This window comes from Leguminivora glycinivorella, chromosome 23 (genome assembly GCF_023078275.1).
Source record: "Leguminivora glycinivorella isolate SPB_JAAS2020 chromosome 23, LegGlyc_1.1, whole genome shotgun sequence".
In the NCBI taxonomy this organism is placed as follows: Eukaryota; Metazoa; Arthropoda; class Insecta; order Lepidoptera; family Tortricidae; genus Leguminivora; species Leguminivora glycinivorella.
The window spans coordinates 7,331,593-7,348,488 of record NC_062993.1 but is presented as its reverse complement, the minus strand read 5'-3'; the positions used below and the strand labels follow the sequence as shown (position 1 = coordinate 7,348,488).

Sequence of the window (16,896 nt, the reverse complement as noted above, 5' to 3'; positions counted from 1 at the left end):
TTTACCAGATCAGCTGTAACGTAAAGAACTGAAATAATACGGAAAACACATTAAATAGTACTTTTAATAATTTTATAAACAAAAAATTGCAAAGAAAAAGTAAAAACAAAAAAATAAAAAACGCAAAAAGATTGGAGGTGCGGGGTATCGATCCCCGTACCTCTCGCATGCTAAGCGAGCGCTCTACCATCTGAGCTACACCCCCGGATGACTGCACGGGCGAAATACTAGGTCATGTTCAAGGAATAATATATTTCGTGATTTACTTAGTAATTTTCTTGTTTTAACTATTTAGTTTTGTTTTATTTAGTTATTTGAATAATTTTTAATCTAAATACATGTCGTACAACTTATTAATCTTATCATAGTATTATATCTACACCATGCTAATAAGAGAAACACGAGCTTGCGTTTGTTTGGAAGTTTTGTAACTAGATGGCGATGTATGCGGTCATTATCAGTTTATAACACTTTCGTGCTTTCAAGGAAAACAATGTGGTTCTAGTTTTTTTTATTTTAATTTTGTGTTCCATTGAAGCAATTATAATTTGACTTTAGCAATATTACTCGTAGATGTGCAGTAGATGTAATGGATATAGCCAAATGCACAGACGCTTACTATAATATCGTTATCGTAGCAAGCCAATAAAACGTTTTGCGTTTATACATATATTGAATTAAGTATTCATATACATGTAAACTTTTAAAGTAATTCTTAGTGAGAATAAATCATCTTAAACCTAAAGTTGATTTTCTTACTAAAAATATTCATAGTAAGTAAGTAAGTAAATTAAACTCATGTATTTAATAAGTCCTGGCCCCGTAGCCGAATGGCATTTCTCCGACGCCAAACGAAAGCGATACGCCGCTGGCTCTGTCGCGCCAATACGCAAGCGCGACAGAGATAGATATCTACTAGCGCTTCGTTTCGTGAGCGTTTCGTGAGCGATTGTGCCATTCGGCTAGCCACCCTGATTTCCCTTGCGAGCGCGATATTTCTCATACTGAGTACGGTGGGCGTTAAGAAGATAGTCTACAATAAATTATTTTCTGTTTTCTACAGAATCGTCTATAACTATGTATTATGTAGGTACAAACTATATTATAATGAAAAAAAAAATCGAAATAAGATGTCATATCATATATTAAAGAAAAAAAAACCCGGCCAAGAGCGTGTCGGGCCACGCTCAGTGTAGGGTTCCGTAGTTTTCCGTATTTTTCTCAAAAATTACTGAACCAATCAACTTCACAACATTTTTCCTAGAAAGTCTTTATAAAGTTCTACATTTGTGATTTTTTTCATATTTTTTAAACATATGGTTCAAAAGTTAGAGGGGGACAGGACACACTTTTTTTTCCTTTAGGAGCGATTATTTCCGAAAATATTAATATTATCAAAAAACGATCTTAGTAAATCCTTATTCATTTTTAAATACCTATCCAACAATATATCACACGTTGGGTTAGAATGAAAAAAAATATCAGCTCCTACTTTACATGTAGGGGGGGGTACCCTAATAAAACATTTTTTTCCATTTTTTATTTTTGCACTTTGTTGGCGTGATTGATATACATATTGGTACCAAATTTCAGCTTTCTAGTGCTAACGGTTACTGAGATTATCCGCGGACGGGCGGACGGACGGACGGACGGACGGACGGACGGACAGACATGGCGAAACTATACCTAAGGGTTCCCAGTTGACTACGGAACCCTAAAAATGACGGGCTCCGGCCTTGAACACAAATAAAAAATATTTGTTAAAATAATTTGATTTGTTCCCATAGTTGCGTATATTATAACGCTTAGAAATAAATGATAAAAAATAAGCCATATAAAATGTAACTAAAAATTTGCGTGTGTTTGAGTTCTTATATTTTTATATAACATAAATTACAAAAGTTGCCGACATGAAAGACATGAAAAACCGGAGCTATTTGGAAATAAAACGTAACATAGAATAAACCATTACTTAGGACCAACCGTATTCTAGAATTGAAATAAATAATCAATCCGTATATTTTACACATGGTGTTTTTTCCGCAATAGTTCGCAAAGTAGTACTATTTTTATTGTCAGGTCAAAACTTTAAAGAACCCTTATATTAGCAAAAAGTGCTGAAGGTCATGCGTTCAAACCCACCCAGACAGAGGGCGATTTTTGAATCTCGCATACAGGATTTTGTCACTAAAAAACCGGTTGAAAACGGTGACTTGCTTATTATTTTCAGTGACAATTTTCTGAATTCGAACGCGTGAGACTCAAAAATCGGCCCGCAGACAAAAATACAAAAAGACGGTCAAAGGTAATGAACATCCTGGTTACCGTTGTTAAATTAAGGGTTAAAGGGCTATATGTAGGGCTACTGAACAAACGTCATACGATACACGTGCGAAGACACAATTCGTTAGTCGTGTAGATTTAAAACGATTTTTAATTTATTGGCACTCGTTTCGAATTTCCTTGTTCCCTCATAAATGATCACTAAAGTTAACGAACCGTTAAAAAACATTTGTCCTTTTTTATCACAAAAAAGGGACAAATAATATTTATCGGGTTGATAACTTTAGTGAACGTTTATGAATATAGGGGTAAATATTTTAGTCTACACCATTTTTACTTTTCCAGGTAGCCCGTCACTTCTACCACAAAGAGATGCGAATAGAGTTACTCCGGGAAGAACTGCTCTTCGACACAGTCCACGTGACCTTCCAGTTGACCTTCGACAATCGGGCGTTCACCCTGGCGTCCTTAGCCATGACTCGGGAGGAAAAACATCTGCCGATCAGCGCCTCCGTGTTGTTCGAGATATTTCCGTTTTGCATCGTTTTTGGGTGAGTGCTATTATTTTTCTGCAGGCGCTTGAATATTTTTTGTGCTTTTATGTTTGTTTGTACGTGTGTATGTAAGAGTGATTTTTATACTGATACTAGCTTTTTGCCCGCGGTTTCGCTCGCGTTAGAAAGAGACAAAAAGTAGCCTATGTCAGTCTCTATCCCTTCAACTATCTTCAGTTAAAAAATCACGACAATTTGTCACTCCGTTTTGCCGTGAAAGACGGACAAACAAACAGACATACACACTTTCCCATTATTATATATATTATATCTAAGTACATAAAATACCTTATACGTAAGATAAGCACTGAAACGTATACCAATAAATGGGTGTATGTCGCGACAGTAAGCTCAGCTGGAGAAGCCACAAGTCTTCATTAAATTACACTCAGACAGCCAGATAAATCCTCTTAGAGACTAGTCTCTTCTACAGACTTTACACTCACGGTGTGCCCACACTGGCTGTTATTTTATAAAACACTGTGTGACAAGGACGGACTAATGTCAATGCCATCGCGCTGTCCCTGTCACACAATGGTAAATGAAAATGAAAATGAAATATTAATTTTTCAAGTAGGCATATTACAATGCGCATATGAACGTCAAATAAATCTACGCCGGTTCTAACCCTACGCCTCAGCCTCGAGAAGATTTCAGTCCCCCCCCAGTTGGGAGGGGGGTATCCGCTATGGGATCGGCAAGAAACTCGGCGGGTCACTTCTTTTCAAAACATTACATCTTATAATTAACAGGCATTAAATAACAAGATACAATTTAACATGACAGACAGACAGCCAGATAAATCCACTAAAGCCAGGCGTCCACTAAAGCGGAATCGAGGCGCGTCGAATCGAGTTCTCATACATTTTGAATGCGATTCGACGCGGCTCGATTCCGCCTTAAGAGGATACGGTAGCAAAAATGCTAAAATGGAAAGGAGCCCCCCTTTCAACTTGGGTATTTTAGTTAAATATAAAAGTGTTATTAACTAGATTTATCGAAAAAAAATTGTCCATTAAGAACAACTCAGTCAAAAGATATTTCAAAAAAATCTTTAAAATCGAGGTTCGGCTCTCGACTCTTTCCTCCTTCAAAACTTAATCAATCGGAACGAAATTTGAGAATCTGAATAACAATGAAATAATCTATGTCGGATCGTTTAGCTTTTTTGGTTAATTATTACCAATCTTGAGTATCACACCTTTTTTGCGCCACAATGAAAAAGGCCGTTTTTGGAAATTTTTGATTGGCTCTAGAGTCTTTAAAAACCAGAATATTAAAAAAATCAAAACGGTCCGACACAGATAAAAATAATAACAATCTGTGTTGAAGAAATCATTGCTCTATCTTCAAAAACCAAGGAGGAAATAGTCGAGAGCGTTTGTATGGAGAATTGACCCCTACCGTATCGTTTTAATGGACGCAGTTTCATAAGAAATGCAGAAAGCGAATTAACGAGGCTCGACTCGGCGAGCCTAGTGGACGCCACTAGTCCCTGCCCCTTGTACTTTTGATCCGTTGATAAAGTTGTGGACTCATTGGCGCAAGCATACACCGGTCTACATAATATATGAAATTTTCACCATACCATCCAGTAAGGGCTGTCTTGATTCTTCGAAAACAGATGAGAAAGATTCATTTTATACACAAGAGTCCAAAGTAGGTAATTTTATATTTATTAATAAATAAATACTTAAATAAATATTGGGGACACCTTACACAGATCAACTTAGCCCCAAACTAAGCAAAGCTATGGTACTATGCTAAGCGACGATATACATACTTAAATAGATAAATACATACTTATATAAATAGAAAACATCCATGACTCACGAACAAATATCTGTGCTCATCACAAAAATAAATGCCCTTACCGGGATTCGAACCCAGGACCGCGGCTCAGCAGGCAGGGTCACTACTCACTACCGACTGAGCCAGACCGGTCGTTAAAAAATTAAATTGTATGTTTCGCTAGCTAAATTTGTTTGACCTACGTCCCTTAAAATTCTGGTAAACGCTCAAGATTCCACATTCTGAACCACTTGCTACGGCAAAAGCAAAAAATTTCAATTTGAACCGTAAGTAATTGAAATCTTTTGCTTGTTGTAAGGGCAGTGGCACGGCACGGGCGGCACACCAACTTTGCCCCCTTGTAAAACAAATTACCATTTTCCAATAAAATATTCGTTACTTTAAAACCTATTCTGCAGGTCTTCAATAGATATTTCGCACGTCTCTGCTCTTTCGTTGTTAAACCTGAATTTATACTGCACCCAGCGCAGCGCTGTTTAAATTCAACGCCTTTTCTACTATTTCTTGATACTAGAAAACGAACTGTCAAATAAAAGAACATAATTTAGTAGATTTTTCAATACAAGTATTTATTACAGACTTAAAGTAGGTTACAGTATAGTATGGCTTTAACGATTTTACAATTGTAGTGCAGAATAGTTTTCTATTATTTAGGTACTTGGAAACGTTACGTATTTGTCGTGCTAATAGTTCGGTCCAACGTTAGAAGACTAGCGACTTGCTGAAATATTTTCCGTGAAAACACGAAGGAAAAACAAGTGACGACCGGTCTGGCTCAGTCGGTAGTGACCCTGCCTGCTAAGCCGCGGTCCTGGGTTCGAATCCCGATGAGGGCATTTATTTGTGTGATGAGCACAGATATTTGTTCCTGAGTCGTGGATGTTCTCTATGTACATAAGTATGTATTTTTCTATTATAGTACCCATAGTACAAGCTTTGCTTAGTTTGGGGCTAAGATGATCTGTGTAACGTGTCCCCTATATTTATTTATTTATTTATTTATCTGACACTACCTAATACATCAGTACTAGATTCGTCAATGTTTTAATGTTCACGATTATATCGTACTTACAAAATTAAGTTTCAAATTTCCTTCCGACGTTTCAAAGATGGTGTGGTCTCGGAAGACTCAGTCAACCCCGTCAAGTAGTGTCAAAACCTCGGAGGTAAAGTTAAATCTTAATTTGCGTAAATCGCAAGTAAGTGAAGCAAGTTATAAATAAAAAGTAAGTCAAACGATTAATAGTAAAAGCGATAATACATTGTATTGTCTTAATTAAAACATTTATTAACATAAAGGCAAAGTTATATATTTGTTTATGTACACATATTTACATAATAAACTAAGGAAAAAAGTAGACCCCTTTACATACAAATTTGTATGGCAGGGGGTCTACTTTTCTCTGCAGCTGACTGTACCAAGGATGCTGGCGACATTTCCTCGTTGTTTATATTATTATGCAAATTAGGACGGCTAGAGATTATCTATTATCTTTTAAGAGTTCCAGATCCAAATTCTGACACAATGTGACTTTAAAAACACTCTTTCACGTGTACAGTCTTCTTACACGAAGGCACGCTTCTTCTTTTTGCACTTAATAATAGGTAAAATAAGAGGTAACTTAAGAAGGAAGATAAATAAAGGTAAAATATTCCCAAATATAATGTTCTCACCTAAAACATTTTTTTCGTGTTCTGTTACTAATTTCCCACTCTCAGAAAACAGAGGTCTCTCATAAAACATTTCCGCAAGATTGAAATTCGTACACAAGAGGAATCTCTGAACAAATTGCGGAATTAATTTCAGAGTTGCGCGTAATATGTCAACGCCGTCGGCAAGATACGAGAAATAACGTGTTTCATCCTTATTTTGCTAACAATACTATATTTTATTCTATGTCCCCGACTTCGGGCCTTTTCCCATCGGCTAATGGCCTATTTACATGATGCGAGAACTCGTATAACGAGTTTCACATCGATCTAAACTACTTTTAATATTATAGGATATCGGCCCTACTTCCGATATTGGATGGGATAATGTAAAAACCCACTAACGTATTCTAAAACGTCAAAATGATTCACGGTCAGTTTCACTAGACTTACCTTACCTACACTATTGACCGTGATTACCCTTTGCCCAATGACCATGATGCATGCAACTACGTCGCAATAATATCGGAAGCTCAACAAATAATACTTTCAGTTTGTAGAGGTTAACAATGTTCATAACTACCTACTTATTCCAAATTTCAAGTCGATAGCATAAGTGGTCCTCGAGATATTTAGAAATGTGACAGACAGACAGACGGACAGAGCGTCGCCATAAAAATTCCTTTTGTACCGTTTTTTGTACGGAACCCTAAAAACACAAAAAGGTAATCACTGTTTATATCCCGCTCAATATATGCACACCTCGGACAATGGCGATCAAATATATGAAAGAGGCGCGTTCCTATACGCACAGTCTAAGGCGAACGGGTGCTACCATTCTTGTATGAGCGTACTATGCTTGTATTGAGTAAGACATGACAGGTCGACTGGTCGCGTTTTTGACAGGCGGTAACTGTAACTGAGAGCGGGTAGGCGGTACTTTCAGCGGGGAGCGGGAGTGGCCATACTGTACGATAGTACTCTTTATTATACTTAAAAAAAAATCTTTATTCATTTTAAGAGTTACTTACATAACTTTAGTTGTGGATACCCCTTTTTAAGTAAACAAATACCTGTGGTAAGGGGTACCGCTCTTCCTTAAAACTAGTAGGTAATCTAAACAAGAATGATTTATTTGAATCATTGAAATTTAAACAATTTGAAAACTTAACTGAAGTAACTTCTCTTCTAAACTATATTTTAACCTAATGAGATTAAGATGGACTAGCAAGTCCATGTGATTGTGTGATATACTGTGATATAATATAAGTTTACTCAAGAACTCATGCCTCATTTCGCGAGATTTAAACTAAGTTGTGTAAATATAATTTGCATGTTTGGAAATGGTTTTGATCCTGTTTAGAGCAGATAATGGCACACTCGGATATTATCGCATAATAAAGCACTTTCGGGCATGTCTTGGCTAAAGTACGCAATATGTCATAGTACCAACTGTCTGGGTAGATCTTGATATCTAGGTATGTACCTAACTGATAAGTTAAAGGTATTTTAAGTTATGCTTTGATTGATGGCCATTATAATCATCTATGGCTGTTCATCATCTTATTTTCTTTTCACTTTAAATTTTTGGTGTTTTTTTTTTTGTAATTTCAAAATGCCACATGCTGAGTTTGTCAAAATGAACAGAAAATATTACAATGAGACACATGTATTTTTTTAATTAATTAAAAGGAAGATGAAGTGTCTAAAATTCTGTTTGATGTCGCTTTTGTCTCGAGCCCTAGAAAATGTACTTAAATTAAAAATCACAAAGGGATGAAACATAATAAATAAATTAATGAGAATAATTAGAATGAAAAAGCTTTACCTTAATCTTGTTTTTGCACCTGTGTTTGTGCGCTTACCTATTCATGATTTCCCCGAAAAGATCAACAGGTGGATTTGATATGACGTTTTTATTTCCATGATTATTTATGAGGGTTTTGTACACGTGCATAATCTGAATAGGCAAATTGTATGACGGAATGTTTGTCACAAATATAAGTATACCTACGTAAAATCATACATTAATGCTAGTCGGCAGCGGATAGAACTAATTTTACTCCATGAAATCTGGGGGCACGGCAGTGCCCCCGCCACGTCGAGCAAAGAGAGGCACGGCCGTACCATCCTTTTCTCGAAGCATTTCACACCATTTTCAACCCCCTGTTACTCCGTTGTGGATAAAACTAGAAGCCTGAATTGTCAGCATTTAATTTACATAAGTACATACTGGCTCAGTGACCCGAAGTGGATCTTGGCCTCCGCTCCGATACTAAACTTCGACATTTGCTCCTATTTTGTGCTCACGTAAATTAGTTGCTTGTAATTGTAAGTCATACCATACCATACATATGTCATACCATGAGCATAGAAAAATCGATGAGGATATCATCAGCTCCCCCAAATTAACCCACATTTTGTTTTATGTTTAGATACCTAAGTATAAAGAGACATGTCAGGATTTTTCTTTTATTAGCCTACTCTTTTAGTGTCGCACTGCTGGGCAAAGGCCTCCCCTGGTTTTTATCCACTCGACCGTCGTCAGCACTATCATTCAGGACATTACATGTCAGGATTATCTTTGCAAAATAAAGAAGTTTTTGTCCAGTGTCTTTTCTCTCCATTAAACATGATTAAACTTAAGGCTACAAACTTTTCTAGGCTGAGTAGATAATTAAATTTGTAGGTACCTGAACTTATTTAGGTCCAAAGTTTTCTATGTCTACTCGATAGGTACTGTGTCTAGTTAGGGATCTACTTTTCTATAGGCTCAAACTACGGCGAAAACTCACATTAATTTATTTCAAAGACAAGTGTTAAGCTCAAGATTTGAATTCAAATAAATGTAACTACTTATTCCAAACACAAAAGTTAGAAGCGGCTTAAATTTTGGGTTCGAAATTCGAATAGATGAAAACTACTTGTCAAGTTGTCATTGATAATAAGATACCTTGTTTAATACGTATTAGTTACATCGCTGCATAAACCCAACTGGGTATAAAACCTTATTTTCACCACACCAACTTGCATTTTATCCACAAGAGTGGAAAGTAATTTCATACAAATTTTAGAAATTTTAACTTGATAACCTATAAATGATGATTTTGAATCATAACTATTGAATAAATTTGTGGTCAGTATTTTGTTCGTGTTGGTGTGGTGAAAAAAATTGTGTTTAGGAATCAACCTTTGAAAAGAGGAGCAGCCAATAGGATTATAAATATACATATGTATTTTATCACGACTCATCGCTGTTGTTTACCGCCTCAATATAATGATAGCCAAAGGAAGTTACTATACTCGTATCACCTTTATAACTCCGTGGTGATCAGCGTCATCACGTGATGAAGCAAGTTTTGTCTGCCTGATACTGTATGTCCAGTATACTACCCATGTGTACTTGTAAATCTGACATGGTAGTCCGTCATGACATGATAAATCAACCACAAATCTCTCTCTCTCTCTCTTTAGCCTGATTCTATCCTTTTCGGGTGTAGGCCTCCTTTAACATGTGCTACTGATCACGGTTCTGTGCGATCGAATCTGGATCCACTTCCTCCCAGCAGTCTTTTTGATATCTAGCATAGTTATGACCTAACATACATATCAGTAGGTATTTATACAAAATGCTGATGATGACCTGTGATTGCAGATCCGACATGGTGGTTCGCAGCATCGGCAACTCCCTGATGGTAATCCTGCCCGATCTGGTAGGCAAGAAGATCACCAACTGGTTCGATCTGGTCCGGCCTCTCATAGCCTTCAAGTTTCAAACCGTAAGTATTTACTCTTAGGTAGGATGTGTCACCTAACTCAACTAGCCTCAATTCTCAATTGGTACCTGACCTGGTCGGTAAGAAATGGTAATACCTTGAACTTACCGAATTAACATTGGTAAAATCCCGAAGAGAACAATAATTTAATTATTTAATTTTCGGGCTTTTACCAATTGGGTTCGGGTGTAAATTTACATGTACTTAGACTTAGATGTAGTGTAAAAGGTAGGACATAGCGAATGATATTCCGCTTTGTGTGGTAGGGCACAGCTCAGCGGATATCATCTCGCTCTAATCTAGAGCAGAGCCCAACTGGGGAAGTACTTCCGCCTTACAAAAGACCACAGCCAAATAGCACTAGACCCTACTCATAGTGTTGTGTTCCTACCGGTGAGTAAGGCTGCCAGAGCTCAACGAGGGTGCAGTGTGCTGGTGACGGAAGGACCTACGGCAACCCAAACCCTTTTAGAACTTGTACGTACACTTTTTTTGCTGTGTAACAGCAAAAAGGAGTGTACAAGTTTCTAATGGATTGGCAACGCGCACGTGACATACCTTGAGTTGCAGGCGTCCATAGGTGACGGTGACCGCTTTCCATCAGGCGGACCGTATGCTTGTTTGCCACCGACGTAGTATTAAAAAAGATCTGAATAAAAAGGAAAACTTTAATCTGATGACACTGATGATTGACAGTGGTAAAGAGCATGAACATGTGGGGCCTCAATTGATCATCTATGAGAGCCTATAATCTAAATAACTTTGACCTTGGCTTTGACACTTGCCCTACCAAAATTTACATACAAATAGTTATTTTATCTGCAGGATTTGCAAATGCTCCCATTAGTTGTGAAGCGTGTGAAAGTGCTATGTGGTCGTAGACAATTTCCATATAGTTAGGATTCTATTAGTTGCAAATGGAAGTAATTTAAGCTAAGTAGTGAAAGGGGGTTTGTTGGTAGTACCTAGTGGAAATGTTATTATGAAATAAAGTAGTTAGTAAATATTCTTTATTGCACCACAAAGATAACAGATATACATACATACATAAAATCACGCCTGTGTCCCATAAAGGGGTAGGCAGAGCACATGAAACTACTAAAGCTTCAGTGCCACTCTTGGCAAATAAGGGGTTGAACGAAAACGAAACTGTGGCATTGCAGTGACAGGTTGCCAGCCTCTCGCCTACGCCACAATTTAACCCATATCCCATAGTCGCCTAACTGAATAACAGATATACAAATAGCAGAATCACATTAAACATATAGGTAACAACAGGCGGTCTTATCGCTAGACAAATATGTAAAGTAGACAAATATTTTTGACCCTGAAAGCGCTGTTGGCGTAGCCTAGCGGTAAATGGGTTTCGAATATTAATACAGAGGTTGCTGGGTCAAACCTCGGCTCAACCGGCTCATAATGTTAAGTGAAAATATCGGAAACCGAACCAGTTTACCCTCTGGGTAACTCCTAAAAGGCCATGTCCTTTGCCTTTGGCTAGCCTGTGGCCAAGAGTAAGCTCATTTAAATGATAAAAAAAGAAACAACAAAACAATGGTTTCGGTCGATTGGAGAAAACAAGAAGCGGCGTTTGGGCCATTTTTTTTTTCAAAGTAGTCCACCCCACTTTTTTTTGTTTTTTATGTAATTTCCACTCAGAATCGCGAGCTCTTTCAATTCTAATAGGAGAAAAAAAGTGTCCCAAGGTTTTCTTCCCGTTCCGTTACCATTTTTTCATACAATTTGTATGGCACACAAAATGTATAGAAATCTTGGGACATTTCTTTTCTCCTATCAGGAATGAAAGACCTCGCGATTTTGAGTATTAATAGTGCAAAAAATACAAAAAAGTGGGATGGACAACTTTGAAAAAATGGCCCGTTTACTAAATTAAACATTCTTCCACAGATTCTTAACCGCACAAACAACATCTTTGAGCTTGTGACCGTGGAGGCAGTCATACATGAAAAGGCAACAGATAAGAGGAGCGAGATCTTAAAGCTTTCAGATGAGTCTGATGGGACCACGGAGAAGAATTTGAGGCTTAAAGGTATGCCAACTTAAATATTACGAATTTGAGGCTTAAAGGTATGCCAACTTAAATATTACGAATTTGAGGCTTAAAGGTATGCCAACTTAAATTTTACGAATTTGAGGCATAAAGGTAAGCCAACTTAAATTTTACGAATTTGAGGCATAAAGGTAGGTATGCCAAGTTAAATTTTACGAATTTGAGGCTTAAAGGTATGCCAACTTAAATTTTACCTACCCTTTTAATAAGACCCTTGATCCTCTATTTTCGAGTGCCACCTGACCGTAATAAGGAAGCCGAATATAGACTGCACAGTTTAGGATCTGGGGTCCGATTTTTGAATCTCGAATGCATGAATTCGCTGTTCGAAAGTCTGTGAAAAACGACGTAATGCTATTTTAAAAAAGGACGGCTAGTAATGTTAAATCTAGTGGTAAAGTGGGTCTCGTTTTTGATCCTACTAGTATAATTTAAATCGCTAATAGTGGAGATATTATTTAACGAAATTCACGAAATCGAATAGTTGACATTAAAAAATCGGCCCCCTAGTTACAGTCCGACTGTCCATGACATAAAGTGTAGACAGAGAGAACATCATCATGATTGCAAAAAAAATATAACCATAATAATGATAGGGAATTACCTACAATCAATGGGTAGGTTATCTGGAAGAGGTCGCTTTTTAGCTATAACCGCCCGTTGTTTTGTAGCGCTGTTTACTAGATGTCGTTGATGCTGACGACTATTATCAACAACTCCAAAAAACACTTCAACGGTTTTCTTTTTTGTTTTTATCCAAGCCAAACCCATTGATAAAGTTCCCACATACTTAAAACACTATTAACTTCAGACATGGGTCCTCAAAATCCTGTCGGCAATAAAAATATTCCATGTTCCTCCCGTCGACCCATATCATAGTAATTGAATTTGTCGAGATCAGGCCTAATTTTATTGATCTTTTTTACAACTTTAGTAATTTTAGAACTTTTTTTATGGAGTTAAGTTGTAGGTTAGTAAAGTTTTTGACTTCCTGTTTAAAGCTAATTTTCTAAATTCAATGTCACCAGTAGTTAAGGTTGTGATTAAGAGGTTTGCCTCTTCTTTCCTAATGCGAACTGTTAAGGAATGGAACATGCTCCCCTCATCTGTATTCCCTGCCAAATACAATCCGGGTGAATTCAAGTCAAGAGTGAATAGGCTATTACTGAACCAGTGAGCTACAACTTCGTCACTTTCCATCAGGTGCGACTAAGGTCAATTACTGGCCAGTTTATAATAATAAAATAAAAAAAACATAAATATTTATTAATTCTCACGAGAAACACTAGAGATTTAGGTACGTTTTTGATATTTCTGTGTCAAAAAAATCATTTTTGTTCGATACTGATAACTCAGTATCAATTGCAATGATCTCCCATACCTCACATATTCCTTCTACTCACATATTAAAATCATTGTTGGGATACGGCAATTATCAATTATCATATAAATCATATATCTTGTGAATAAAAGACTTTAAAACTCATATTTGATTTTAAACTTTATCTTAATAACCATCTCACAACAATCTATTATTACCAAAATAACACATATTATTATGTATCTGAACACAGTGAACATTCACTGAACCGCGTTGTTAGAGGGGAGTTCCGATATTTGTGAACACCTTGCCCGCTCTGAGGTATCTGATAGCAACTGTAGATACACTGACTACAGAGCATTTCAACATTTAATGGTTATGTTGATGACTACAGGTAGAAAATCCACGTGTGTGTGTGTGTGTGTGTGTCAGTTTGTTTATTCATCTTTCCCGACAAAACGGAGTGACGAATTGTGATTTATTTAAGTGGAGATAGTTGAAGGGATGGAAAGTGACATAGGCTACTTTTTGTCCCTTTATAACCCCCGCTTCCCTGAATCGGGGAGTGGAAGTTTGTATGGAGCATTCCGTAATGTTCTAATTTAACGCGAGCGAAGCCGCGGGCAAAAGTTAGTCTGATGTAAATATATCAACTATCAAACCACTCAACCAAGAAATACTTAGAAATAGTATTCGTCAACTACAAATTCTTCAAATTCTTAAACTTAAGTCTGAGCCTGTTTATAAATCAAAGCATAATAACCAAAGTGAAAGCTCCTAAATTAGGAACAAATGTAACAAAGACATCTACCAGAGAAGCTAAATTATAGAAACACAGAGTTTAAAGACATTCAGAGAAACTTCAAAGTAATTCAGCCCAATTCGATGTTAAAATACCTCAAATATTAACTCTAGATACGATATGGATGGGATATCTGACGAAATAAGTGGCGTATTTCTTTCGAAAAAAAACTTCAAATATCCACAAAGAAATTCAAATTTTATACATACATACATACAATACATACAATCACGCCTGTGTCCCATGAAGGGGTAGGCAGAGCACATGAAACTACTCAGGTTTCAGTGCCACTCTTGGCAAAAAAGGGGTTGAAAGAAAACGAAACTGTGACATTGCAGTGACAGGTTGCCAGCCTCTCGCCTACGCCACAATTTAACCCATATCCCACAGTCGCCTTCTACGACACCCACTTTAAATTTAAATTTTTTATTTTGTATAATATGTTGTGTGTTTCATATAATATTAAGCTGTCTTTCTTTCTAGTCTGTATACAAAAGCTGCAAATTTGTGGTAATATCAGGGGCGGCTCACTCTGCGATTCTATCGCCGCGCTACAAGTACGTGCTGGCGGCCGCGAGTTCGCGGCCTAATCAGGGGTGGCGCGCGTTCTCACGGAACGCACGTTCGCACTTTCTATTGTTACTTTACGTCGCAAGTTTTTTTAAGGTTCATATGCGATGTCCGCGTGTGGAATGGCTAATAATGCCTAGTTAAATAGACATCATGAATAAAATAGGACAATCTTACACAGATCTCAGTCCCACGGAAAAGATCAATAAGGCTTGTGATAATTAATTGAAATACGGTTGTACTCACGTTATTATATCGCTATTGCTGCGACATGTTTCGGGCCAATTCGAAGGCCCCTCTTCAGGCGTAAAGGAGTTCACGCGACGGCTAGACTCCGCAAACTGAACGCGCCGCTCGCCGCTTCGCCCACTGCGCGCGCACTGATAGGACGGGGAAGGGGGGCGCAGAGCAGTCTGCTGCTGTAGTTGTTGTGTAGAGTTCTGGTAGCGCGGCTGTGTCGATCGATGGAGGTAAGCACACTGCACTCACTGTGTCCACACGATTGTCAAAACACATTTTCTGCTTCACATTAGGTATTACCGGTTTCCATGCTGGTGGCAACATCCAGCCTCCGTCCCGATTGAAATTAGGGCGGCGTCCGATTTCAATGGCCTCGAGAACTTTGCGTGGTACAAAACATTTCTCCCGTACCAACAACCTTGCTCTATCGAAGCGTATAAAATGGGACGCGCCGGTATCGTACGCGTGCTCTGCCACTGCGGAATTCCTGGTGTCCATGTTCTTCACGCTTCGTATACAAAAGCTGCGAGCACGTTACGGCGAACACATACGGTCGAGAGAGCGCCTGTTTTCTTGCCTTTCATTAAAGGGGTAACGGATACCATTGGACGCCTATTACGCCGTAAGTTTAGCATGAGGACAATTTTCCGCCCCCACACAAAGGTAAGGCAGGTGCTGCGCTCTCCTAAAGATAAGGACCCACTGGGTAGCCCGGGGGTATACGAGATACCTTGTGACTGTGGTAGAGCGTATGTCGGCGAGACTGGAAGGAATGTCTCCACGAGGTTGTCGGAACACATACGAAGCGTGAAGAACATGGACACCAGGAATTCCGCAGTGGCAGAGCACGCGTACGATACCGGCGCGTCCCATTTTATACGCTTCGATAGAGCAAGGTTGTTGGTACGGGAGAAATGTTTTGTACCACGCAAAGTTCTCGAGGCCATTGAAATCGGACGCCGCCCTAATTTCAATCGGGACGGAGGCTGGATGTTGCCACCAGCATGGAAACCGGTAATACCTAATGTGAAGCAGAAAATGTGTTTTGACAATCGTGTGGACACAGTGAGTGCAGTGTGCTTACCTCCATCGGTCGACACAGCCGCGCTACCAGAACTCTACACAACAACTACAGCAGCAGACTGCTCTGCGCCCCCTCCCCGTCCTATCAGCGCGCGCGCAGCGGGCGGAGCGGCGAGCGGCGCGTTCAGTTTGCGGAGTCTAGCCGTCGCGTGAACTCCTATACGCCTGAAGAGGGGCCTCCGAATTGGCCCGAAACATGTCGCAGCAATAGCGATATAATAACGTGAGTACAACCGTATTTCAATTAATTATTTGAATATGTCTCACGGAAGTTTAACGTGTAAGGCTTGTGATGTTGGGACTTAAACAAAAATATATAAATACTATAGGTACCTATATAGAAAGTACCTAAGACTTGAATATAATAGTACTTAATAACATTTTATCTGAGTATTAATTTTCGTTTTAATCCATAAGCAACCCTATCGTCCGACGCTGCACACGTGCGGCTCGTTTCTTTGTTAGAATTTTGTAGGCATTTAAAAAGGCGGCATTTCGTGAACATCAAAGCAGTGGGCCTTCTGTACTTGTACTATTATATATTCTGTGGTAATATTTCAAGAGACATGTCAAAATAACCAGGATTTATTTGGGTATAAAGTCGACTTGTAAAGTCGACTTGTGTATTAAGCTACACAAAAAGTTACTTATCCTGCGGGACAGGTTTTGCAATTAATAAAGTGTCTTTTTTTTACTTTATTATATGCTACAAGATTTTAAAAGTAATTTAATTT

At 38.2% G+C, this 16,896-nt stretch overlaps 1 protein-coding gene and 1 non-coding gene across 2 annotated transcripts in view; one reads left to right on the top strand and one right to left on the bottom strand.

Annotated features, from left to right (window-relative positions):
- Positions 1-16,896, top strand: part of LOC125238373 (soluble guanylate cyclase 88E) — a 50,100-nt gene that overhangs the window by 14,190 nt on the left and 19,014 nt on the right. Inside the window, exons 3-5 of the mRNA XM_048145681.1 lie at positions 2,629-2,834; positions 9,955-10,078; positions 11,984-12,125. Of these exons, the coding sequence (XP_048001638.1) occupies positions 2,629-2,834; positions 9,955-10,078; positions 11,984-12,125 (472 nt within the window). The remainder of the gene's footprint in view (positions 1-2,628; positions 2,835-9,954; positions 10,079-11,983; positions 12,126-16,896) is intronic.
- Positions 133-205, bottom strand: Trnaa-agc. The gene has a single exon. It is a non-coding gene; the product is annotated as a tRNA-Ala (tRNA).